Source organism: Pristis pectinata, chromosome 1, assembly GCF_009764475.1.
Source record: "Pristis pectinata isolate sPriPec2 chromosome 1, sPriPec2.1.pri, whole genome shotgun sequence".
NCBI classification, from domain to species: domain Eukaryota; kingdom Metazoa; phylum Chordata; class Chondrichthyes; order Rhinopristiformes; family Pristidae; genus Pristis; species Pristis pectinata.
In genome coordinates this window covers 50958629-50981801 of record NC_067405.1, presented here as the reverse complement: position 1 = coordinate 50981801, position 23173 = coordinate 50958629, and the positions used below count along the sequence as shown (strand labels likewise).

At 39.1% G+C, this 23173-nt stretch overlaps 1 protein-coding gene across 2 annotated transcripts in view; it reads left to right on the top strand.

Moving 5' to 3' along the window:
* Positions 1 to 23173, top strand: part of pde1a (phosphodiesterase 1A, calmodulin-dependent) — a 411318-nt gene that overhangs the window by 81533 nt on the left and 306612 nt on the right. For both annotated transcript variants that reach the window (XM_052023509.1, XM_052023506.1), the window contains exon 3: positions 11189 to 11339. In XM_052023509.1, the coding sequence (XP_051879469.1) occupies positions 11189 to 11339 (151 nt within the window). The remainder of the gene's footprint in view (positions 1 to 11188; positions 11340 to 23173) is intronic.

Sequence of the window (23173 nt, the reverse complement as noted above, 5' to 3'; positions counted from 1 at the left end):
AGATGAGGAGAAGTTTCTTTACCCAGAGGGTGGTGAAATTGTGGAACTCCTTGCCACGCACAGCAGTGGAGGCCAGATCAGTGGGGGTATTCAAGGAGGAGATAGACAGATATCTAAATAGTCAGGGTATCAAGGGATATGGGGATAAGGCTGGCAAATGGGATTAGAATAGTTTTTTTTTCTCTCTCTTTTTTTCCCACCCCATTTCTTTTTCCCTTTTCCTTGGAGCAGACTCGATGGGCCGAATGGCCTGCTTCTGCTCCCTTATCTTGTGATCTTGTGAAATAAGTGGTAGAAAGAGGAGGAAGTTCATGGGAATGTGAGGAGAATAAAATGGGTTCAGTATATTGCCTGATGGCCTGCACGGGCATGGTAGGCTGAAGGGCCTGTTTCTGTATGGAATGGCTCCATGACTATGACTCTAAGAAGTGAGCTTCGCTGTTGGGTAGTTTCTGTCAGTATGTGGAGATGTATGTTGGTTTGTGAAAGGGCCATGAAGGTTTGCAATTCATTTTCCCTGCCACCTTCACATTAATAGCTGGTTGTCACTGCAGATTCTGGTAGCAGGGAGTCATCTGCATGATAGGGTCACTTGCCTATTCCATGTAAATGAGGTGCTCTTCTTAAAGTACAACAGCAGGGATCCTGCCACTGGAGAGCAGGCAAGCATTATCTGGAGAAATTGTTAGGTTTTCACCTTGATTTGCTTATTATTTCAGTGCAATTGCAGTAGGTATTTGAAGTGATGAGGAAATTATTGGGAATATGCATAACCCTTTTCTTGACATCACTGATCCAAAGGCCGTAAGTGGTTGCCTACTGCTGATTTTAAACCATTTCTTATTAATATTTGATAAGTGAGTCAGAGTTTTACAGTGTCAGGTTAATTTATTGTATAAAAATGTTCATTAACTTGTACTCATTTGTTTTTAGATTAATGTGATGGAAGTGGATGTCTTTATTAATTTTGTGAAGAACACTCACTCAAACCTAGATAATGGAAAATTTATGAAGATTTGCATGAATATGGCTTTCATTTTTATTTTATTTGCTGTGTTTTCTGCTTTATTTGGGGTAAGCTTGAATATCGTATTTGAAAGTCATCCAGTGTATTGACTTAGTTTCATTATTTAATTCAACGTTTTGTGTTCAATTGATCTTGTGAAAGGCATTAGAAACTAGTCATGGAACCATGGAAAACAGTAACAACATGTTCTAGTAGTTGTTTGTATTAATGACTTTTGATATAATGCCACTTGAGTTGTTTCAACATAGAGATGAAATCTAGGAAGAAGCAATGAAGGCTTATTAGGGGACTTCAACGTGGATAGCATTGACTCTCCCTTCTAGACGTTAATACAGTATATTTATATGTAGGGTAATTCTTATTCTGTTTTTGTATAGAATTGCTAGAGGAAATATAATAGTTATTTTTTTTGACAACAACTTGAACAAATCCAAGCAATTGCAGGTATTTCAGCAAATGTCTCAAAAGTATCAACGGCGAATATGTAGACAGAGGAAATGAAGAGATATTGCCTATATTATTTTTTGGGGAGGGGTTGGAGGGATAATTTCTTGTGGCGTTTGGGCATCACAGACAAAGCCAGTATTTGATATTTATAGTTAATTGTCCTTCTGAAGCTGGTATTGAATTGCTGTCTTAAATTACTCTAGTTCGTGTAGCATGGGTTGCAGTTTGCTTCAGTTGAGAGATTTACCAGGCAATTTCAGAGGCCAGTTAATAGTCAAACACACTGCTTTGGGAATGATCCCACACATAGGTCTGGCTTGGTAAGAACAGCAGATCCTTCCCAGGTATGCAAGAACAAATCTTGCTGAGAGATATTGATAATTGGTTTATTATTGGCACACATGCTGAAGTACAGTGAATAACTTTTTGAATGCCATCCATACAGATCATTTTGCAACATCAGTACATCAAGATAGTACAAAGGAAAAACAATAACAGAATGCAGAATAGTGTGTTATAGTTACAGAAAGTGCAGTGCAGACAGACAATAAATTACTAGGACATGACAAGGTAGAATGAGGTCAAAAGTCCGTCTTATCATATAAGAGGTCCATTCAATAGGCTTATAACGGCGGAATAGAACCTGTCCTTGACCCTAGTGGTACGTGGTTTCAGGCTTTTGTATCTATTGCCCAATGGGAGGGGAAAGAAGAGAGGATGTCCAGAGCAGGAGGGGTCTTTGATTACTACGTTGGTTGCTTTTCTGAGACAGTGAGAAGAGTAGACAGAGTTCACGGGGGGAGGCTTGTTTTGTGATGTGCTGAATTATGTCCACAACCCTCTGCAGCTTCTTGCTGATTTTAAACCATTTCTTATTTGCTTTGCCACAAATCCAGGCCATAATGTTTACTTTGTCTTTATGACAAAGAAGCAGAGCTTTGGCTTGATTTTCAAAGCTTATTAAGTATTTGGCAAACAAAGTTTTCTAAAAATATTTGTACTGAACCCAGCTGAATTGGAACTGAACTCAAAATCAAAGGGGAACAAAGACTAATTTGACTCTTGGAGAATGGGGTGTTTATGTGTGTGTTTTGAAGGGGCAAGGGAAGGTGGTGAGGGAGAGCAAAGCTAACGATGGTGATGTAAAGCAAGTTTAATTTCCTCTACATCAAGTTTGGTTGTTTATTTATAATATAACCAACCAGACAACAGGTTATACTAGATTGGATGTTGTGTAACGAGAAAAGGATAATTAACAATCTTGTTGTGCCTGATCCATTGGTGAAGAGCAACCATAACATTGATAGAATTCTTCATTGAAGTGGAGAGTGAAGTAATTGAATCAGGAACTAGAGTCCTGAATCTGAACAAAGGAAACTACAAAGGCATGATGCACGAGTTGGCTCTGATAGATTGGGAAGCTTTACTAAGTGGGTTGAAGATGGATAGCAATGGATAATATTTAAAAAAATGTTACAGTCATTATTCATTCCAGTCTAGTGCAAAAATAAGTTGGGAAAGATTAGCTCAACTGAGGCTAATGAGGGAAATTAGGGATATTAGATCCAAAGAGGAGATGTACAAAATTGCCAGAAAAAAATCAGGAGGCCTGACAATTGGGAGCAAAGCAAAACAAAAAGATTGATTAAGAGGTGGAGGTTAGATTATGTGAATAAGCTTGTAGGGAACATAAAAATTGACTGCCACTATTTCCATTATTATGTGAGGAGAAAAAGGTTAGGAAAGACAAATGTTGCTCCCCTTTAGTCAGAAATGGGGAAATTATAATTGGAAACAAAGACAAAAAATAAACATATAATTTGCCTCTGTCTTCATATAATCTTGCGTATAACCACCCAGCTAGTTTAGAGGGGAGGAACTGAAGGAAATAGTATTTAGTAAAAAAAAATAGTTTTGGGAAAATTAATGGGGCTAAAGGCTGACGCATATCCATGGCCTGATCTACATCCAAGGGAACTAAAGGAAGTTGCCCTGGAAATAATGGATGCATTGGTGGTCATCTTCCAAAATTCTGTCTCTGGAGCAGTTCCTACAGATTGGAGGGTGGCAAATGTAGCTCCTCAATTTAAAACGAAGAAAAATAAACAGGGTATCACAGACAAGTAAATCTAACATCAACAGTAGAGGAAAAATGCTGGAATTTATTATAAAAGGTATAAACAACTGAGCACCGGGACAGCATTAATGGGATTGGACAAAGTCACCATAGGTTGATGAAAGGAAAATCACCCTTAACACATCTACTGGAGTTTATAAGGATGTAACTAGTAGAATAGATGAGGGGAAAACCAGTGTGGTGCAATTGCACTTTCATAAAGCTTTTGATAAGGTTCCACATAAGAGTCTAGTGTGTAACAAAGGTTTATTGGACTGATTCTTGGTATGGCAGAGCTGACATATGAGGAGAGATTGGGTGAATTAGGTCTATATTCACTTGAATTTAAAAGAAAAATGTGAAGTGCATTTCATGAAAATGTTATAATATTTGGAATAGGACCAGACAAATTAGATGCAAGGAGGATGTTCCCAATGGCTACAGTGACCAGATTCAGGGTTCATAGCCTCAGGATATGGGGTATGTTATTTAGAATCAAGATCAGAAAAAAAATTCTTTATCCAGAGGGTGGTGAACCTGTGGAATTCCACAAAGGGCAGTGGAAACCAAGTCTTCAAATACATTCAAGGAGGAGTTGTGTATATATACTGCTTAATGCTACAGGAATTAAGGGACATAGGAAGTGTATGAGAATAATAGTACTGAAGTGGATGATTGGCCACGGTCATATTGAATGGTGAAGCAGGTTCAAAGAACTGAATGGCCTATTGCTGCTCTCATTAACTATGTTTGTATGTTTAATCCCATAGAACTGACATGATATTTTGACCACTGTAGCTACTTGGGGCATCCTACATTTTGAAAGACAGATAATAATGGATTTCAGAGAAAGCAACAAATATTGTTAAAGTAAAATAATTATCAACAGGAATATAATATTTTCCATTAAAAAAACTTTCTAAAATCTTGCTGTGTGGTGGGGGAGGGGAGAAGTGACAATCTGAACCACAAGAGTTAGTGTATGGTTTTCATGTATGCCCCTTGTCCTGGAGTGTGTATTCTGTTATACACCAGGTCTATTCCTCAGACTTCAAAGGGGAAGCCTGCAGACAAGCTGATGAACATAAGGCATTCAAGATGTTTTGGACATAGGCTCTCAGGTAGACTGGCCAATGTGGTCAGGGAAGACATAGTGTGGAAGTGGTGTCCAGCCCCACATCAACACTTGTGGATCAAACAACTTGTGTGTGGATGTAACAGAGTGTGACAGCAGAGGTCTTGGCTTCTTTTGCAGAACAGGAGGAGATCCCACAAGAGTGGAAATTGAGATGAGCACCAGCCTGGCCCAGCTTGCTGCAGTCTGCTGTCATTATGACTCGAGTGCCTCCTCTTGGCAAGGAGCTTTGTGGCTGTAGTAACAACCTAATTACAGAAATGTTTGGCCTGCTGTTTCCTGATATGGGGAAGTGTTGGTGGATCCATGGAGTAAGAATTGGCCATTTTCTCTCGGTGGTGGCATTTGTGTTCCCATCAACTGCCTCTGGGCAGTTCCATCAGAGCTGACCCAGACTACAGCCACTCCTGGTGAAATAGCTTTTTCTGTTAGTTGTCACATACCACCTGTGTAGTTCAGGAGGAACTCTAGGTTCACGTGATGATTCAATTTCACAGGTGAACCAACCATTTCCACATCACATGTGGATTGATACTGGCCATGGATTGACATGTGCACGTGTGCTCCATGTGCTTTGTAGACAGATGCATTGTGCACACCAGAGTTTCCAACTGAAGTTTACATCAAGTTCTATAATCACAGTTTGTTCTCAATTATGCATAAAATCAATCACAATATGTAACATTGTGTATCTTAATGTGGGCTTTGGAGGATACAGCCAGAGTTCTGGTGAGTCTCATTTGCAGTAATAGTTTTGGAAGCTTCAAACAGGTATTTATTGTGACTCGAGAGCAAGGAGCTCCTTAATACTCAGCACATATGCTGCTTCTATCAAATGTGTAATATACACATGTGATGACATCTCCTTGTCCTCTGACCGATGATTCATTTACATATACACCAATGCACCACACACTGATTAAGTTCAATGCAACTTATTCTCAAACTGCAATTGAAATTCTGGGTCCTTTTGCTGTAAAAAGGAATGACAGGAAACAGGATCCAGATCTCTCAGATGCTTAGACTAGTAGATAACATAAGTAGGATAACTTAAAATGTGACATCTACATATTCCTTTAAGCAAAGTAGTGGATAAAACTATAATTAGTCTTCCAATTATTCTTAAGGCAAAGATGATTAACTGCTCAGAGTACCTTTTTCCCTATTGTTTTTCAAGAACATGCAGGGCCCAATAAAGGTCATTTCTTCTGCCATTGATCACTCTCACTCTGAATAGTTTTGGCTCAGTTTGAGGTCTAAGTTAAATGTCAACAAAACTCCTCTGGATGCCAATTTTTTCTTTACAGCTCGGGCTTTCTCGCTGTTATTTTTCATGTTGGCATAGCGTGCTCCCTCTATGTGTCAGTTATCTTGCCGAGAGCCAACCCTGCTTTTACCATCCAGAAAAATGAGTCAGTCACAGTAGGTTTTGCAGGGAGAAGCCTCAAACCATGCCCAATTACAAGCTGTCTGGAGGAATGGTAGAATCGATGTAGAGCAATGTCTTCATTGTACTTTATGTAACATAATCCTGTGCATCATGTGTTTGGGAGTCTGGTATCCTGAACTCCAAGTGTGAGGAAAATCTTGGTGTGGCAGCCAACCGTAAATTATCTACTTTATCTTTGTTAACAGCTAAATGTTAATGGTTCAACTCTTAATCATTTAAGAATTTGATATTTGCTTGGAATAACTGACTTTGGTACATTTAAGGTAGTCTCAATTCTGCCAATCTTCAATTGGCCTTCAAGGTGCAGTGAAGCAGCAGGTATTTTTGGGATGGAGGGGAAAGTGGAGGGGCAGGTGTATCAGTGCTGGAGGAGGTAGTGGAAGGGCAGGTTTATCAGGGCTGGATGGAGCCATGGATTAGTAGGTTTATCCGGGCTGGGCAGACCAGTGGAAAGGTGGGTATATCTGAGCTAAACTGGGCAGTTGAAGGTAAAGTATTCCCAGGCTGCAAGAAACTAGAGGTGGGTATAATAAAGCAGGGGAGGGGCACTGGAGTGGCCAGCATTTCCAGATGTGAGGGGATGGGTGTATTTCGGGTAGAGGGGCAGGGGAATCTGGACTGGAGGGAGTGAGTGGTGGGGCATCGCAACGGTCATGTAGGTTTGAAGGGATGGTGATGGGGAAAGGGCAGGGATATCTGGGCTGGAAGGGATGGTTAAGGCAAGGCAGGGGTTTCTAGGCTTGGGGGGGGGGGGTCAGGGGAGAGCCAGGGGATCTGGGCTGGACAAGGTGGTGGTGGTGGTGGTGGGAGGATGGGTAAACGATGGAAATGTGACCTATGTGTTCTGTTTTACAAATTCCTTGTGGCTGCAGAATGCAGCAGCTGTGGAACCAGAAGGATAAGCTTGTAAAATAATCCAGTAATGGCCTTTTGAAGAGGATTTTGATGTTAAAAGTTACACTACAGAATCAGTGAAGTGGGAGATTATTGGCCTGTACCACCCCCTTAAATTACACTGTGTAGATATAGCTAGGTACACAGAGAAAATCTGCCACTCATATATAAGTTTTTCCACATACATTGAATACTGACTGCAGTGATGAGAGTTCATTAGAATGCATTTATTATTGTGTGAAAAATCAAAGAAGATATTCCCGGAACTAAATGAATACTTATGATTATTGTGAAGCATTAGCTTTCTGTGTTGCCAAAAAGGAATCTTGGCTGTTCTTTGTGTCAATTGTTACTCTTGCAACATTAAGTGTAAGTGGCAATTATCAACATCTCAGGCCTTAGCAGTTAGAAGAAACTTAGTGTCCTGGGTGGTGCATTACATTGTGAAATGAATGGATTTAATTGGCTTATGATAGAATAGTGGCAGTGATGGATATAATATGTGTAATGGATATATGAGTATGATGTATTTTAGGCGGGAACAAAGGTACCTGGTAGAAATTCATCCCTGTAGGTGTTTATTGGCCTTTATTAGTTTCATGATTTTTACCAATAGCTGATTGCGAGAATATCTGATTGAAAATATTATACCAGCTGGTACAAAAAATTGTGGAAAGCAAGTTGGCTGTCTATAATAGAGATGATCCAAAGGTTTACTGGAATCTTTGGATGAGGCTGAGATGAGCAGTCTCCTGTTTACATAGCACAAATATTGATAGATTTATTTTTTATCTGTGTAATGTAGTGCAGAGCTCTGACCTCACAACATTCCAGACAGAAGGCAAAGTGATTTTAATTTTTTGTAATGTTTCAGATGTTCAGACATTTAAAACAATTACAAATTAAAATAATTAATAAAGCTATTATTAAAAAAAAAGACATGAAGTTAACTAAAAGAATGGTACTTTGAAATATTTACAAAATAATTTTCACTAAGTAACATAGCTTTCCTGTTGCCTTAAATCTCTGCCCACATACCTCACTGAAATCAGTGGGGTCTTGGATCCTGTTGCAGAGTGACCTGACGTAGGATCTGAGTGGCAACTCCCTATTGTAGTGCTAGTAAGTCCCAGCAAGAGCGGGCCCTACAGCTAGACTTCATGTAAACTCCTGCGGTGGGACAAAGTGACAGATCCAGTTCCCTTAATCTGCAGTAAATCCAGGATTTATGCCCTTCACAGTATGTGGGCATAAGCCTGGAACTGACTTCAGTTTGAATGGCTGATTACTGATGGTGCTATTCAGAACATCTGGGCCACAGCCAGCATGGTTTCGCCCCTTAACTTCTGATTTCTTGGAAGCCAATGTCTGTCTTCTATACTGTTAATACCTGGAGTTTCATGAACAGCAAATGTGGGAGTCCAAAGAACTGCATTGCAGATTTAGAGTTCTTTAGCTTTTTTTCAACTAAAGTTTGTACAGTAATGTCCATCTGGTTCTTTGTCCTTGCATGTATAGATTGGGTTAGCAAATTCATAAATGCAATAATGCCTTGCATATGTACATCAAAAGAGGTGGGGATTCATTTGCAAGGTGAAATACTTAATGTCTATGAATTCTGAGTCTTCAAACTCCAGCTACAGACTACATCTTGCAGTGCTACTGCTATACCCAGCCACCCCACATGAATCTGGTGTCCAACAGGATCACAAAATGACCACAAATATGAATACAGGAGGGCATAGTATGCCAATGCACATAACTACACTATAGGCACTGGAAAAGATCTCAAGATTTAAAAAAAAGTTTTTGTATTTTTTTAAAAATGGAAAAGTAGATTTTAATAGTTACTGAGTGTTTTTTATGTGATGCAGTAGCTATTGATTAAAAATATTGAGAAGTTATTATGAAAGGGTATGAAAAATTATTGAGTAATATGGATGGCAAGACAATTTCCTATATCCTGTTGAGTTACTAATTGCATATAATAGGGAGTACAAATAGTGTTCAGGTAATCACGGAATGATAGCAACATGGAAGGAAGCCCTTTGGGCCATAGAGTCTGTATTAGCTCTATTTAAGGGCAGTCCAGTTCATCCCACTCCCTTGCCCCCTCCCCACAACCCTATAAATTGTTCCCTCTCGTATACTTAAACAGATTTCTTTTGACAGGCGCCATTGAATCTGCCTCCACTGTTATTCCTGGCAGAACATACCAGGCCCCAACAACTCTATGTAAAGGAATCCTTACATCAATTGCTTTCATTCCTTGTCACTTTTTTGACCCTTCTGGCAATTGAGAACTGTTTTTCTCTCTTTCGTCGATACTCGTGATTACTTTAAATATTTTTTTATCAGATCTTGCAACCTCCTCTGTTCCGGGGGAACCTTCCCATATCTGAAGTTCCTCTTTATTGGTAAATCTCTTCTGCACCCACTCCAAATGCCTTGCACCTTAAAGTATGGCATCCATTACTAGACAAAGATATTATGGCCAAACCAGGGTTTCACAAAGGTTCATTGTGATTTCCTTGCTCTTGTACTCTCTCTATTTTTAAAGCCCAGGATCACACGTGCTTTTTCTCAACATGCCCTGCCACTTTCAAGGAACTACATATGTATGCCTTCAGATCTTGTTTTAGTGCTTCTTTTAGAATTGTGCCCTGTCATTTATGTGGCCTCTTCTTGCTCTTTCTTCCTACCAAAATGTAACACTCCTCACTTTTCCTCATTAAATGTCATCTGCTACCTTTCTGCCCCTTCCATCGCCTTGTTTATATCTCCTTGACCTCTATCACCATCCTCAGTCCTGCACATGATTGTGAACTGTTCAAAGTCATGAACTGTTTTCCCAAGTAAATTGAAGCATTAGTAGTGGGTGGGGGGGCAATAACTGGAGGCCACACATTCCAGGTAATTTGCAAAAGGACTGGTGGGTATACGGCAAATTGTGGTGCACTTCTTGAATCAAATTTAAGAGAATTGGAGAAATATGTAGAGAAATTGTCAGGCCTATGTCAAAATTAATTGTACTTTCAAACAAGTGGTACAGACGTGATGGGCCAAATGCTCTCCTGTGATTCTGTAACATTATTCAAAAAAATGTTGCTACATGCTAGTGGCATCTCTTGCAATTCTTTAAGAACATAAAAAAAAATAGGAGCAAGAGTAATCATCTAGTTTCTCAAACAATCTCTACCATTCGAAGAGATTATGGCTGATCTGATTTTGGCATCAACTTTGCTCTCCTGCCTGACCCTTGTAGTCCAAAAATCTATCTCTGCCTTCAATATACTTTTGACTCAGCATCCACATATTTTGGGATGTAATTAGAGTTCTCTCATTCTGATTTATTGAAGCCTGAGCATGATTTACTTTTATAACTAAAGCCAAGAGCCTATCATGGAGTAATAGCATTTCCAAGAAAACATGTCCACTATTTACAGTCACTTTGAGGCTTAATCTCAACATTTAGCCATGGAATATTTTCAAATAAACACATCTTGTTCAATGGTTACTTAGTTTTTTTTTCCTAATCTCACTACTTTTGCTCTCTGTATGTAAGTGGGGACAAAAACATCCTAAGATGAATGAAAGCAAGGCTTCCTGCAGTTCGGAACAACGGGGGTGGAGAAGGGATGATATTCACTTAGCTGGCAGCAACTGATGTTGGTACTAACTTTAGTCTGATCTTCCCAGTGACAGTAAACATGCATACACTATCAGTAGACAGCTGAAGTCAGGGTTTGGGGAAAAGCACCAACAGTCATTTGTCTACACTAGTTGATGATAATATCAGTGGAAACCACAATTCATGGAAAATAGCTTTTACCTCAGCAGCTAGCTAATTGTCTATGTTCTCAACACAGGTTTTTCCTGTTATTGCATTAAGGTCAGAAACAATTGTGACACAACATTCACATATTTCAAGGTGTCAGAGCATATGCCACCGGGAAATGTTGGCACAGTCATAATGCAGTGGAAAAAGGCCATCTGTTTTTAGTTTATGAAAAAATAAAAGTACTAAAATTAAAATATAACAGATGAACAAAGAGAAATTGTATAATCGTAAAATTTTGCATTCTGTTTTAAAGTTTCTGTGTTATTTTCTACTTGCAGATTGTGATTCCCATGCTTTACTCACAGCGCACTTCTCATTCAACAAAGAGAACCCAGATAGACATCTGGATGATGGCAATGGGGAGGGCAAATCTCATGCGGACTTCAGCCCTGCACTTGGAACCAATGCCCCAGGAAAATCAGGAGTCAGGTCAGAAATGCAGCATTTAAAAAAGAAAAAGAAAAAGCTGGAAATATGAGACTAAACAGTAAAACCTAAAGTACAGCAAATCATTTGGTATTTGTGAAGAGGCTTGATGTGTTGAGATGTTTCTGGTGCACTCCCTGTAGATAGATAGTTGAAAGTTCGTCTAAATGCTCTTTCTATTCAGACTTTCAGCTTGACCTTTTGTGCATTTTTTCCAGAATTTATTGCTTGGCTCTAGAAATGTGATTTCCAGTGTACATTCAGAATGCAGACTATAAGAACACCAGAAATGTGAGCACCAATAGTCCATACTGGCCCGTTCCACCATTAAATAACATTATAGCTTATCGCTACCCCAAATTCATGTTCCTATTCAATCTCCAAAGCCCTTAATTCCCCTGGTGTCCAAAATCCATTGATCTTGGTCTTTAAATTTACTTCTATGCATTCACAGTACAGAACATTATTAGAAAATTGCAAAGATTCACAGTCTTCACCCGAGTTAAATGACTGACTGCTATTGTTTTATTATTAACTTGATTTATCGTGAAGAAGCCTAGCAATTTAGGAATGGCAGGAGAATGAATCAGTTAATGTAATTAGAACAGGTTTTCAGATTATGTAACCTACGTTTTACATAAACCTTTCCACCTTTTCAATATTATACATTAGCAGAATTTCAAATTTACTGATAAATCCCTCTTCTGTTACTGTAGTAAAAGTTCACTGTGTACTTTGCACTATTATGTTTCTCCTTGGTTTCTCTCACCTAATGTTTTAGACTTTTTCTTGAGAGCTTTAACTATTGTGATGCTTGCCAAGGTCACCCACAATGGTGGGAAACATGGACAGAAATGAATGGAGTTGAGCTATACTTGATAGAGCAAGGAAGGTAACAGAATGTTTTCCTTTGAGCAAATTTCAATTTCATTGAAAATGATTACCAATTAACTGATGTCCTTGCAAGTACACAAGGTTCAGTGTTACACATGACCAGGTTAGGAATTGAATTTGCACAAAAGACTTGTTCATTGCTCAATAGAATAAGGCTACCTTGAAAAGTATTTTCATTATTACTCCATTTTTACGGTGAATTATTCTCTAGAATTCAAATTTAATGTTTTTTTGGAGGGGTGCATGTGCTCGTCCTTAACATTACAGGGGCACATGTGCAGATCCATCACCTCACTTTGTCATTTTGATGATTATTAGGGTAAAGACCCCTGGACTATTTTTCACCCCTCCACTCCCACTCATACACATGCCTGTGTTTTATTGAAGAGAGAGTTCTCAGTGTAGCTGTATTCATATTTTAATTAGAATTCAGCTTGAACATTAGTGAACAGGAGATTTACACAGCCGGTTTCATTTCAAATTACTATTGGCAATGTTATGATGTGACGATTAAAATTCTGCATTGTGCTAGAGCATATAATAACAATATTAAATTAAATCTGAATACTATTTCCGTGTGTAGTTTTGAGGCTTTTGTATTCATTCCAAAGAATTTGGTAATTTCAATATTGGATGGGCAGTGGGGCCAATTTTTACATTGACCACACAGTACTTGCAGTTCATTACATAGTTATAGCAGTCACTATTGCTTGCTGACAAATAATTTGTGCATGCCAAACGGTATATGGGCCTTTTAATACACAGATCAGGCAGCAGGTGCCAATCAATTGGGGAGATATTAAAGCAGAATGCATGTCTTGGATGGTTGTAGGACCCATTTTGCTGGCTTATAAAGTCATTTTTAATGAGTTTGGAGGAGCAAGAACACATTCCTGGACCAGACTGAAGTAGCCGTAGATCATTGTTTCAGGTGGAGGTCATGAACCTAATTTCTCTGCATCCCTTGCGTCTTGCCTTTGCTGCCAGCTGAATGGCTGCCTTGAACCCGATAAGGAGCATAGATTTAAATTGATTATTAGAAAGGATGGAGTTAAAAAAAATATATTTCACTGAATGATAGTGGGAGTCTGGAACTCTACTGTCTGAAAGGATAGTTATGGGCACTTGGAGAACTGTAACCTGCTGGACTATGGTGTAAGAGCTTGGAAGAAGGATAATCTAAAGCTGTTTTTTTTAGCTGGCATTGATAAATGGCCTTATTCTGTGCTGCATCTGATTTGGCTGATGCAAGTAACCCTCCAAGGGTTCTATTAACATGTGGCCCAGCCCTCAAAGTGGCTTCCAAATTAAAGTCTACGTCCCAAGTCTACCCGAGTGAAAATAGTACATTTTAAAATTTAGCACTGTTGTATTAGTGTTGGCTGCATGAAAGCAAACAGAAGATGATTTGGGTACAATGATAGACCCTCTACTTTTAAAATTGAACTTCGTAAATGGGGATGAATGGAAAAATGATGGAATGGGAGCGGCCACCCATTTCATGTCAGTCTTGCAGGCTGAATATAGCACAGCAGAACTGATCCCATCCTTGCTGGATGCTGCCTGCTCAGTATTGCAATAAATCCAGTCCACCACGTAAATATACCACAAAGATGCATCACATAAACACAGTAATAATGGTCTAAAATTAATTTTATGGTTTACCTTGGGCATTATTTGGGCTCCATAGATTTAAATGCAGCTGCACCTGTCTGAAAGGCTTAAAACAAGTGCCTGTTCTGAACAAGCGATGACTATATGGAGTAGGTGTACTTCTGATCCAAATGAAAATTTGGAATCTGAAATAATTTGAAGATTTTTAAGTTAAATTGACCACAGCAAAGCAATTGCTGTACTTAAGTGTTTCCATTATTTAGGTTGCAATTTTTCTGAGCTTTTATCATGAGCAATGACCATTAATACTGTGTCACAGGAGTAACTGAAAGCATGGGGCTGGGTTTTGTTCATCTGGCAGAGATGATAAATTTATCACATGATTACATGCTAGTTAATGATGTTTATGAGATAAATCCAGCCTTCCACCAGCAAATACCAGTGTGGGATGTTGAGTGAAAGGAGTTAAAGTCATGGTAATGTAAAATTGTAATTCTGAGGTAGGACTGCTTGTCAATGAAGTTGTAACATATTCAGACACAACCTTTGAATTTCACAATTATAATGGAAAGATCATTTTGCTCAACTAAAATTTAAAAAAAATCAATAAAGTGCCATTAGTCAGAGGAGGTGTGAAAAATCTTTGCAACATTCTGTGAGCTAATATGGACAAATTGACCTGCAACTGACATCTCAAGATTGTGATTAGAGTAAGATTGTAATTACAACCAGAGTAAAAGTTGTTGTATCTCTCTGAAATCCTCATTCCCAGGAAGCAACAGAATCCCCTTCATCCTTTTATTCAATGGCCCACTAATTGATATAATTTTAAAGAAATTATTTATGCCAGTGCTGCATGTTGTCACGATTTTGCCATTGGGTAGATAATAACTAAGAAAGAGGCATGGTCTTTTAGTTGAAATTAATTTCATCCTATGATTGCTTAAGTCATTCTGATAATCTATAAGAAGCTTAAATAATTGACGTTGCCCCTCTGGTTGGTGTGATACAGAAATGGTCCAATGTAGTAGCTTCCAAAGGCAATGCTTAAACATTTTCTTTTTGCAGGGTACGAGAGTTAGAAATGTGATAGTGATAACAACTCCCATTTTTATCATGACCAACTTTGATAATTAAAATATATTAATCATTTGCAAACACTTTCATCTTCAATACTTAAAATAAATAGTGACCTGAGAGCATTGTCATCTGGCCCTACTTCCATGTTCATAAGGACATTTGCGACTGAGATTTACTGAGACATGAGGCAGACAAAAGAGAGCATGCCAGTGGTGAATTGTCACAAATTAACATTTAGGCTTAAAATGAGATTAAATTCTTCTTACTAATCTGTTGTCTTTTGTACCTCTCTAATGTTTGATAGCTGAACTTAAGATGTCTACATGTTCTTAAGTTATTTATTTCATACTCTATAAATAGGGAACAAGCAATTCATTAACTTTTGTAGAGCACTTGAATTTATAGAATAGTCTGAATTCACCCAATTAGTATAAGTATCTAAAAGCTACAGGGTGAATTTTCATGGATATTCCCTCCAGTTATTTGCTATATTATTGAAAGAGCTACAGAAACTCTGAAGAATCAAGTCACAATTTACACCATTTTTCTGAGGCACTTCTGAACTTATGATGTGTGTGGTACAATTTCTAAAGAAGTTCACTTACAATAATATTTTCTTCCCTCAAACCATAATGATATTAAAGGTTTTGTGTCCTGCTGTGCTAAAGGAAAAAATCTGTTATGCCAATCAATCAAGTACAAAACACAGTTTGTTTTTTGCTCAAGAATAAAAACAGCTGGAAGAACTCAGCAGGTTGGGCAGCATCTGTGGAAGCAAAGGGATGGTTGACATTCCAGCATATGTAGACACTTGTGTCTCCTTGCTTTTATTCTTGTATGCTGATTGATTCAAATTTCACTGAGTTTAAAAACGGCCAATCGAACATACTCTTTTAAAAAAAAACAAAAGGGTTTTGGAAAAGTGTAAACAGTTAACCAAAGGAACGTATGAGAGAGTATAGTGTGATAGGAAGTCATTCAGAAAATAGAGGAAGAAAGTATTTCATGATTCATGAGAAAAAGGATAGTGGTTAAGTGAGCAATTTGAGACCATTGTTTGTCCCTCAAACAATGTCATGACAGATTATCCAGAGTTTAATCCGGACAAGTGTGAGTTGTGGCACTTTGGGAGATCAACTGTAAAGGAAAAGTACACAGTTAATGGCAGGACTCTTGACAGCATTGACATACAGAGGAATCTTGGGGTCCATGTTCATAGCTCCCTGAAAGTGGCAGCACAAGTTAATAGTGTGGTAAAGAAGGCGTATGACATACTTTCCTTTATTACTCGAGGCACTGAGTTCAAGAGTCAAGAAGTTATGTTGCAGCTTTATAAAACTCTGGTTAGATCACATCTGGAGTACTGCAATCAATTCTGGTCACCCCATTATAGGAAGGATAGGGAGGCTTTGGAGACGGTGCAGAAGATGCTCACCAGGATGCTGCCTGGATTAGAGGGCATGTGCTACAAGGAGAGGTTGGACAAACTTTGTTTTGTCTGGAGCAGTGGAGACTGAGGGGAGACCTGATAGAAGTTTATGAGAGGCATAGACAGAGTAGACAACTGGTATCTTTTTCCCAGATTAAAATGTCTGACACTAGAGGGCATGCATTTAAGGTGAGAGGAGGAAAGTTCAAAGGAGATGAGCGGGGCAAGTTTTTTTTTACACAGTGGTGGGTGCCTGGAATGCACTGCCAAAGGTGGTGGTGAAGATGGATACGATAGAGGCATTTAAGAGGTCCTTAGAAAGGCACATGTATATGCAGAGAATGGAGGGATATGGACCATGTGCAGGCAGAAGGGATTAGTTTAATTAGGTGTCATTCATTAGTTTAATTAGTTCAGCACAACATCATGGGCTGAAGGGCCTGTTCCTGTGCTGTAGTGGTTTATGTTCTATCTGGACATGATTACTTGTTGTACATGGATCTTATTGCATACAATTTGGCTGCCATGTTTCTTCTGTACCATATACAAAATATACTGCATTTTCTCCCCAGAACCATTAAAACAGCAGCTCCCAAACCTACAACCTTGAACAGCAACAAGGGCTATACTTCAAAGGAACTTAATTAGGGGCATCCTGAGGTGGTACCTCTTTTATTTTTATTCTCTTTTTGTTTTCCCTTTCGCGTTGTCTCCGATCTTTCATTTTTTCTTTCATTCTCTTTTAATTTTCTTCCTTTTCTTTGGTGCATTAATACATCTAGTTTATACTTAGATTGCTTGTGCCTCAGTGAGGAATCTTTGATCTGATTTGTAGAAAAGCCCCTTGCTGTATTTTGTCCTATTTATAAATGCTTTGGATATCCTCTAGGGGGCGCCACATGAATGGGATGTCAGGTTAGAGGAAGTCTGCACTCAAAAGCTGAACTAAACTTTGTGGGCAGCTATCATTGTGAATAGCGAGTATCTTTCCATTGGTGATGGTCACTAACTGTGGGTCATTATAACTGGATACTTGGATGGATAAAAAACTTGATAAAGTGGTAAATTAGTGCAAGAATTGTATGCTTTTGCTTATTGCAGCTAAGACAAGCGTACAATGCTTGTGCAGATTGTTTGTGTCTTATTAATTTCACAAATTGAGCTTTGGACTTGACACAGTGGGTGAAAATTTATTCAAATAATTTCAGCTAAATGTGATTTCATGAGAGAAGTAAATGTGTTTTTCTGCTTTATTATCACCTCATTCATCACTTTAAATACCTCCACCACCAGTGTATTTATGGTTGCATTGGGTCCATCTACACAATACACTGCAGTTTCTTGTTTGGACTATTCTAACAGCACCTCCCAAACCCACAACCTTGACCAGCAACAAGGACAGGCCAGCAGGCACATGGGAACACCACCACTTCCAGGTTCCAAGTCACATGCCATCCTGTCTTTGCAATACGTTGATGTTCCTTCAGGAAAGTAGGATGTAAAACCTGAAAGTCCCAACCTAACATCATTGTGAGACCATCTTCACTAGAAGGACTGCCGCAGTGCAGGAAGTTGGCTCACCATAGCCTTCTCAAAGATGTTTAGAGGTGGGTGGTATATACTGCCCAACTGATGATGCCTAACGTGGTTAACTGCAATGTAGAATAAATCAACAAAGTAAGATCTCAGTTAAACTCTTGCAGGCCCTATTATTTTTGAAACCTGCCAAGCTTCATTCTGTTGCTTAATGGGCGTACTATTCCTACCATGACTGCATAAAGCCTTTTTGTTGAGAATTTCTTGATGCAATTTACACTTCCAGTTTGGGGAAACTAAATAATACAGTTGGAAAGGCATATAATTTGCTGCTGGAGGTAGCAACGTTTAAAAATATTTTGATTTTTTTTTTCTGCTGCTTCTAGCTTTTAAGGAGGTATACTTTTTTTTAGAAAAGACCGAACTCAACAAAAAGGAATGGATTGAGATGGGCACTGGTTTGCCAGGAGTGTCATTTTGCATGTAGGAAGTTGCCTCCCAAGCTTGAGTCATCAGCAGACTTGATGTAACACAGTAAGGGATGTGACGTGTTCTAGATTGGCACTGGATTAGATGGATCCACAGATCCAGATTCCGGAATCTGGAGCAACAAACGATCTGTGGATCAGGCAGCATCTGTGCGACGAAAAGGATTATTGATGTTTTGGGTCTAAAACCTACATCCTGAGAATGGTTGGATTGCCTAAGTGGGTGGTGGAAGCAGGTCCTTTTGCAGCATTTGAGTAGTATCTAGATTTACATGCTTTGGGCAGCACAGTGGCACAATCAGTAGAGCCACTACCTCGGTGCCAGAGACTTGGGTTCAATCCTGACCTCTGGCACTGTCTGTGTGGTGTTGGCACATTCTGCCTGTGGCTGTGTGGGTTTCCTCCCGGATGCTCTAGTTTCTCCCACATTCCAAGGACCTGGGAGTCATTGGGCTAACTGGCCACTGTAAATTGCCCCTAGTGTGTAGGTGAGGGGTAGAGTGTAAGAAAAGAAAACAAGATTAATGTAGGATTGGTGTAAATGGGTGGTTGATGGTTGGTGCATTCTTGGTGGGAAAAGTGGCCTGTTTTCATGCTGTATCTTTCTTTGCAGGCACGGTAGTGTAGCGGTTAGTGTAACGCTTTACAGCACCAGCGACCCGGGTTCAAATCCGACCACTGTCTGTAAGGAGTTTGTACGTTCTCCCTGTGTCTGTGTGGGTTTCCTCCAGGGGCTCCGGCTTCCTCTCATATTCCAAAGACGTACAGGTTAGGAAGTTGTGCGCATGCTATGTCGGCGCCAAGCGTGGCAACACTCGCAGGCTGCCCCCAGAACACTACGCAAAAAGATGTATTTCGCTGTACATTTTGATGTACATGTGACTAATAAAGATCTTATGACTGAGTATGACTCTAGATGAGCACTTGAAGTGTCAAGGCAAAGAAGGCTTTGGACCAAGTGCTGGTAAATGGGGTGAGTGTAGATAGATAATTGATGGCTGGCATGAACATAATGAGCTGAAGGGACCGACCTTGGACTTTATTTAGGAAATTGTCTCGAATTCAATAACAATTCATAATATCACTTCCAATCATGCTCTCTGTGAATGACACATTTTACAGTTATATAAATCTTTTCAGCAATTAAGGAAATAACATTTCTAATTATCTGGAGTAAGCAATGTGACACAGATCCATGCTTTTTCTCTTGGCATGCTGATTATATTTGTAATGCCCACACTGAGTCAATGAAATTTATAATTGTCAGCAGCTCCTTGTGGACGTTTATTTTATCTTTTTGGTTGTAACCATTTGGCTTTGTTATTTCTAATGAGAATATTGAAATACAGAATTACTTCAATTCTTTGCTACACAACAAAAATGCTTTTCTTTTGGTTACAAGTCAGAATATCTGTGAACTAAATTATGTCCATTAATTCTATTGAAGGTTATATATGTAGTAAAGATGAGCAAAATTATTAAATTGTCAATAACCATGTAATCTTTGCTACAATTACCAAAGATTGGGGCATTTGATGAGAGTGCATTGCCAAAAATTGGTTAAAAAGATTCCCCTTAATTTCTATCTCCAGCACTTCAGATGCTGCATTCTGTTTAATGCAACAATCGTTTTCACATTTGGAAGAAAAAGTATAAAGAGTTAAAAAGTAAAATACTGAAAATTCTGGAAATCTGAAATCAGGCAGAAAATGTCAATAGGTCAGGTAACATCTGGAGGAATTTTATTTTCAGGTTGTTGACCTTTCATCAGAACTAGGGAAAGTTTTAAAAATCAAACATGATTTAAATTGCAGAAGGGAGAGGACCATCCGTGATGCGTGGAGACCAAAAGAAACTGAATGCTGTAAGTGATGGTAGTGTCAGCTGAGAGAGGGTGGCAAAGTCCTGTTTATCATAGATGATCTGCCCAGTGAAGATATAAGCAGAAGGAGATGAATGAGGACGGGAGATGAAAATGGAGGAGGAGAGAGAAGAAAAAGTTAAAGTTCAGAAACCATGAAATAGAAAATTCTGGAGATGGAAAAATTTTGAAATAAAAACATAGAAGACTGGAGAACCTGAGCATGGCAAGCAGCACCCACGGGGAGAGAAACTAACATTTCAGATTGGTTACCATTCATTGTAACTAGGACCTGTAAACATCAAATGTTATTTCTGTTTTTCTCTGTATGACGTGCTTGTATTTCCAGCACTTTTTGTTATAAAGAATTCATTAGGTTTTCACCTTGCTCACACTTTCTATAGAAAGTCCCTGTGTACTTAGATCCAAGTAATTGAGACTAAAGTGAATGTCTTTAAATGATGCATGTTATGCATATAATCATAGGCATCGATTGATCACTGCACCAGAGTTTCTTTCAGCATGTTCTAGTGGCTTCGCCCCAAGGCTAAGCAGTCATAAAAGTGAACTTCAACAAAACGGCCCTGGTTCGAAATCCACATTCTCTCCACCTCTTTGCCTCACAACACGTTTGATTTCTAACTTTTCCTAGTTCTGATGAAGGGGCATTGCCAAAATTTCAGGTCACCACCAAATAAGGCTATGTGGCTATTGTTTTCATCTGACTTTTATTTTTGCTGGGGTTGGGAGCTGTTTGATGGAAAGTACTATTTATCTTGACTGAGATCTGTGTTTTTTTTTCTGTTTCTCTGAATGCATCTTTATGTCTTCAGTAACATTCACATTAAAACTCTAAACTTCCATGTATGGATGTTATGGACAATTTTGTGCATAAATGTTGGCTGGTCGTTTTAAACTTTAATGGTCATGCCTAAACATGATGTGGATTCCACACTTTGATTTGATATTTCTATTACCGGAGGCATTCTAAGAAATTTACACATAACTTGATGTTGTTAAAATGGAATGATGATCAAGCAAAATATCTGATGTAACTTCTCAATTACACCCTTCACAGGAAATATCACCTCCGTGTTTGCCAAATCCTATTTATTGTGCAAGTATGAACTCAGTGCAGTCTGTATTTACTTAACATCTGTTAGACTTTGGGCCTTTTAATGGACACAGACATATTTTAGTAGCAAAATAATGTATTAGCCCAGATTCTATGCCCTATGGCAAATGAGTGGTGCCAGCTATTCATCACATTTGATTTGTCCACAAACTTTCTCTGGCCTTCTGTAATGGAATTTGTAAATGAAATCCATTTCAGTGCAGCACCTTCTACAGGAGATTTAACAGATCTTAATGAGGATATTTTAATGGTGTATGTAGAATATATACAAGGAAGTTTAAGTTAGAATTGTTGAAACAATGTCAAGTCATGTCCAGAAAACAAAGCAGGAAAAGGTAATTCATGGTGGGATTAAGAGAGGGAGGTGGTGGGGGGGGGGGGGGAAGAAAGATTCTGTAAACCTAACCATGCTGTTTAGAATCCACTTAAATTGGAATGGACAGTCTTAAGTTTTCTGTTGCTGGTACTGCAACTTCACTCTGCTCCATGTGTTTCTTTGGCAAGCCTTTCAGTGAGATGCTAGTGTAGTAATGTCAGCAAGTTGGGTCATTATGATGCAGTTGTACAAGTTGTTGGTGAGCCCACAGCTGGAGTACTGTATACAGTTTTAGTCATCCTGTTATAGGAAAGACATGGTTAAACCAGAAAGAGTGCAGAAAAGATTTGCAAAGATGTTGCCAGGAATAGAAGGACTGAGTTAGAGGGAAAAGTTGGCCAGGCTGGGTCTTTATTCCTTGGAACATAGGAGAATGAGGGGCAACCTCATAGAAGTGTTTAAAATCATGAGAGGCATTGAAAAGGTGGACGGTAACAGTCTTTTCCCCAGAGTAGGGGAGTCCAACTGGGGGGCATAGGTTTAGAGTGAGAGGGGCAAGATTTAAAAAGGGACCTGCGGGGCAACTTTTTCCACACAGAGGGTGGTGTGTATTTGGAATGAGCTGCCCAGAGGAAGTGGTTGAGGCAGGTACAATAGTATCATTTTAGAAGCACTTGGATAGGCACATGGAGGGGAGGGGCCTGGAGGAATATGGGCCAAACACAGGAAACTGGGACTAGCTGGGTGGACAACATGGTTGGCATGGACTCATTGGACCGAAGGGCCTGTAGCTGTGCTGTATTGCTCTATGACTCAGTTCTTGATTTCCACATTTAACTGTGCATGTGTAATTGCTGTCTGATTTAAACTTTAACAGCAGTATGTGCTATCTGAGCCACAGGGATAGAAAATTGTCCTCTGCTTCATTCATTAAATATACAGCATTGTTGTAGTTGCACATTGGTTGTTTCACGGATTTGGTTCCATTGACTTCAAAGCTTTCTCTCACACTGAGAGTATCATACCAATTCCAGTGTCACAAAATCAATTAGCACCATGAGCTGCCTTTTATAAAGCAGCATATTTTTGTGCAGAGAGCGACCCCTCACTAAATTACATGTTTCAACTGCCAAATAACAGGCATGTTATCATAGCATCTTGACTGATTGGACTTGAGATAAATCATTTCTTCAAAAAGTGAGGAGCTCTCCCAATCTCTGTACCAACAGATTTTGGATCTTTGATGTTTATAAATTAGCAACTGTATATGCAGCTGCAAAAATGGAATTCATTCGTAATGAAGCAATTTGTTATTATCTCACAATGAGGTCTTTGTGAACCACCTTTTTCATTCTCTATCCATTCTCCTTAGACCCCAAAATAGTGGGCAAATCCGGTGCAGCACATAGGAAAGGAGAAGTGAATCATTCTTTACCTATGGCTAAAGCAGGCATCTGGTTCTTTATTTGAATTGGTAGATAGCC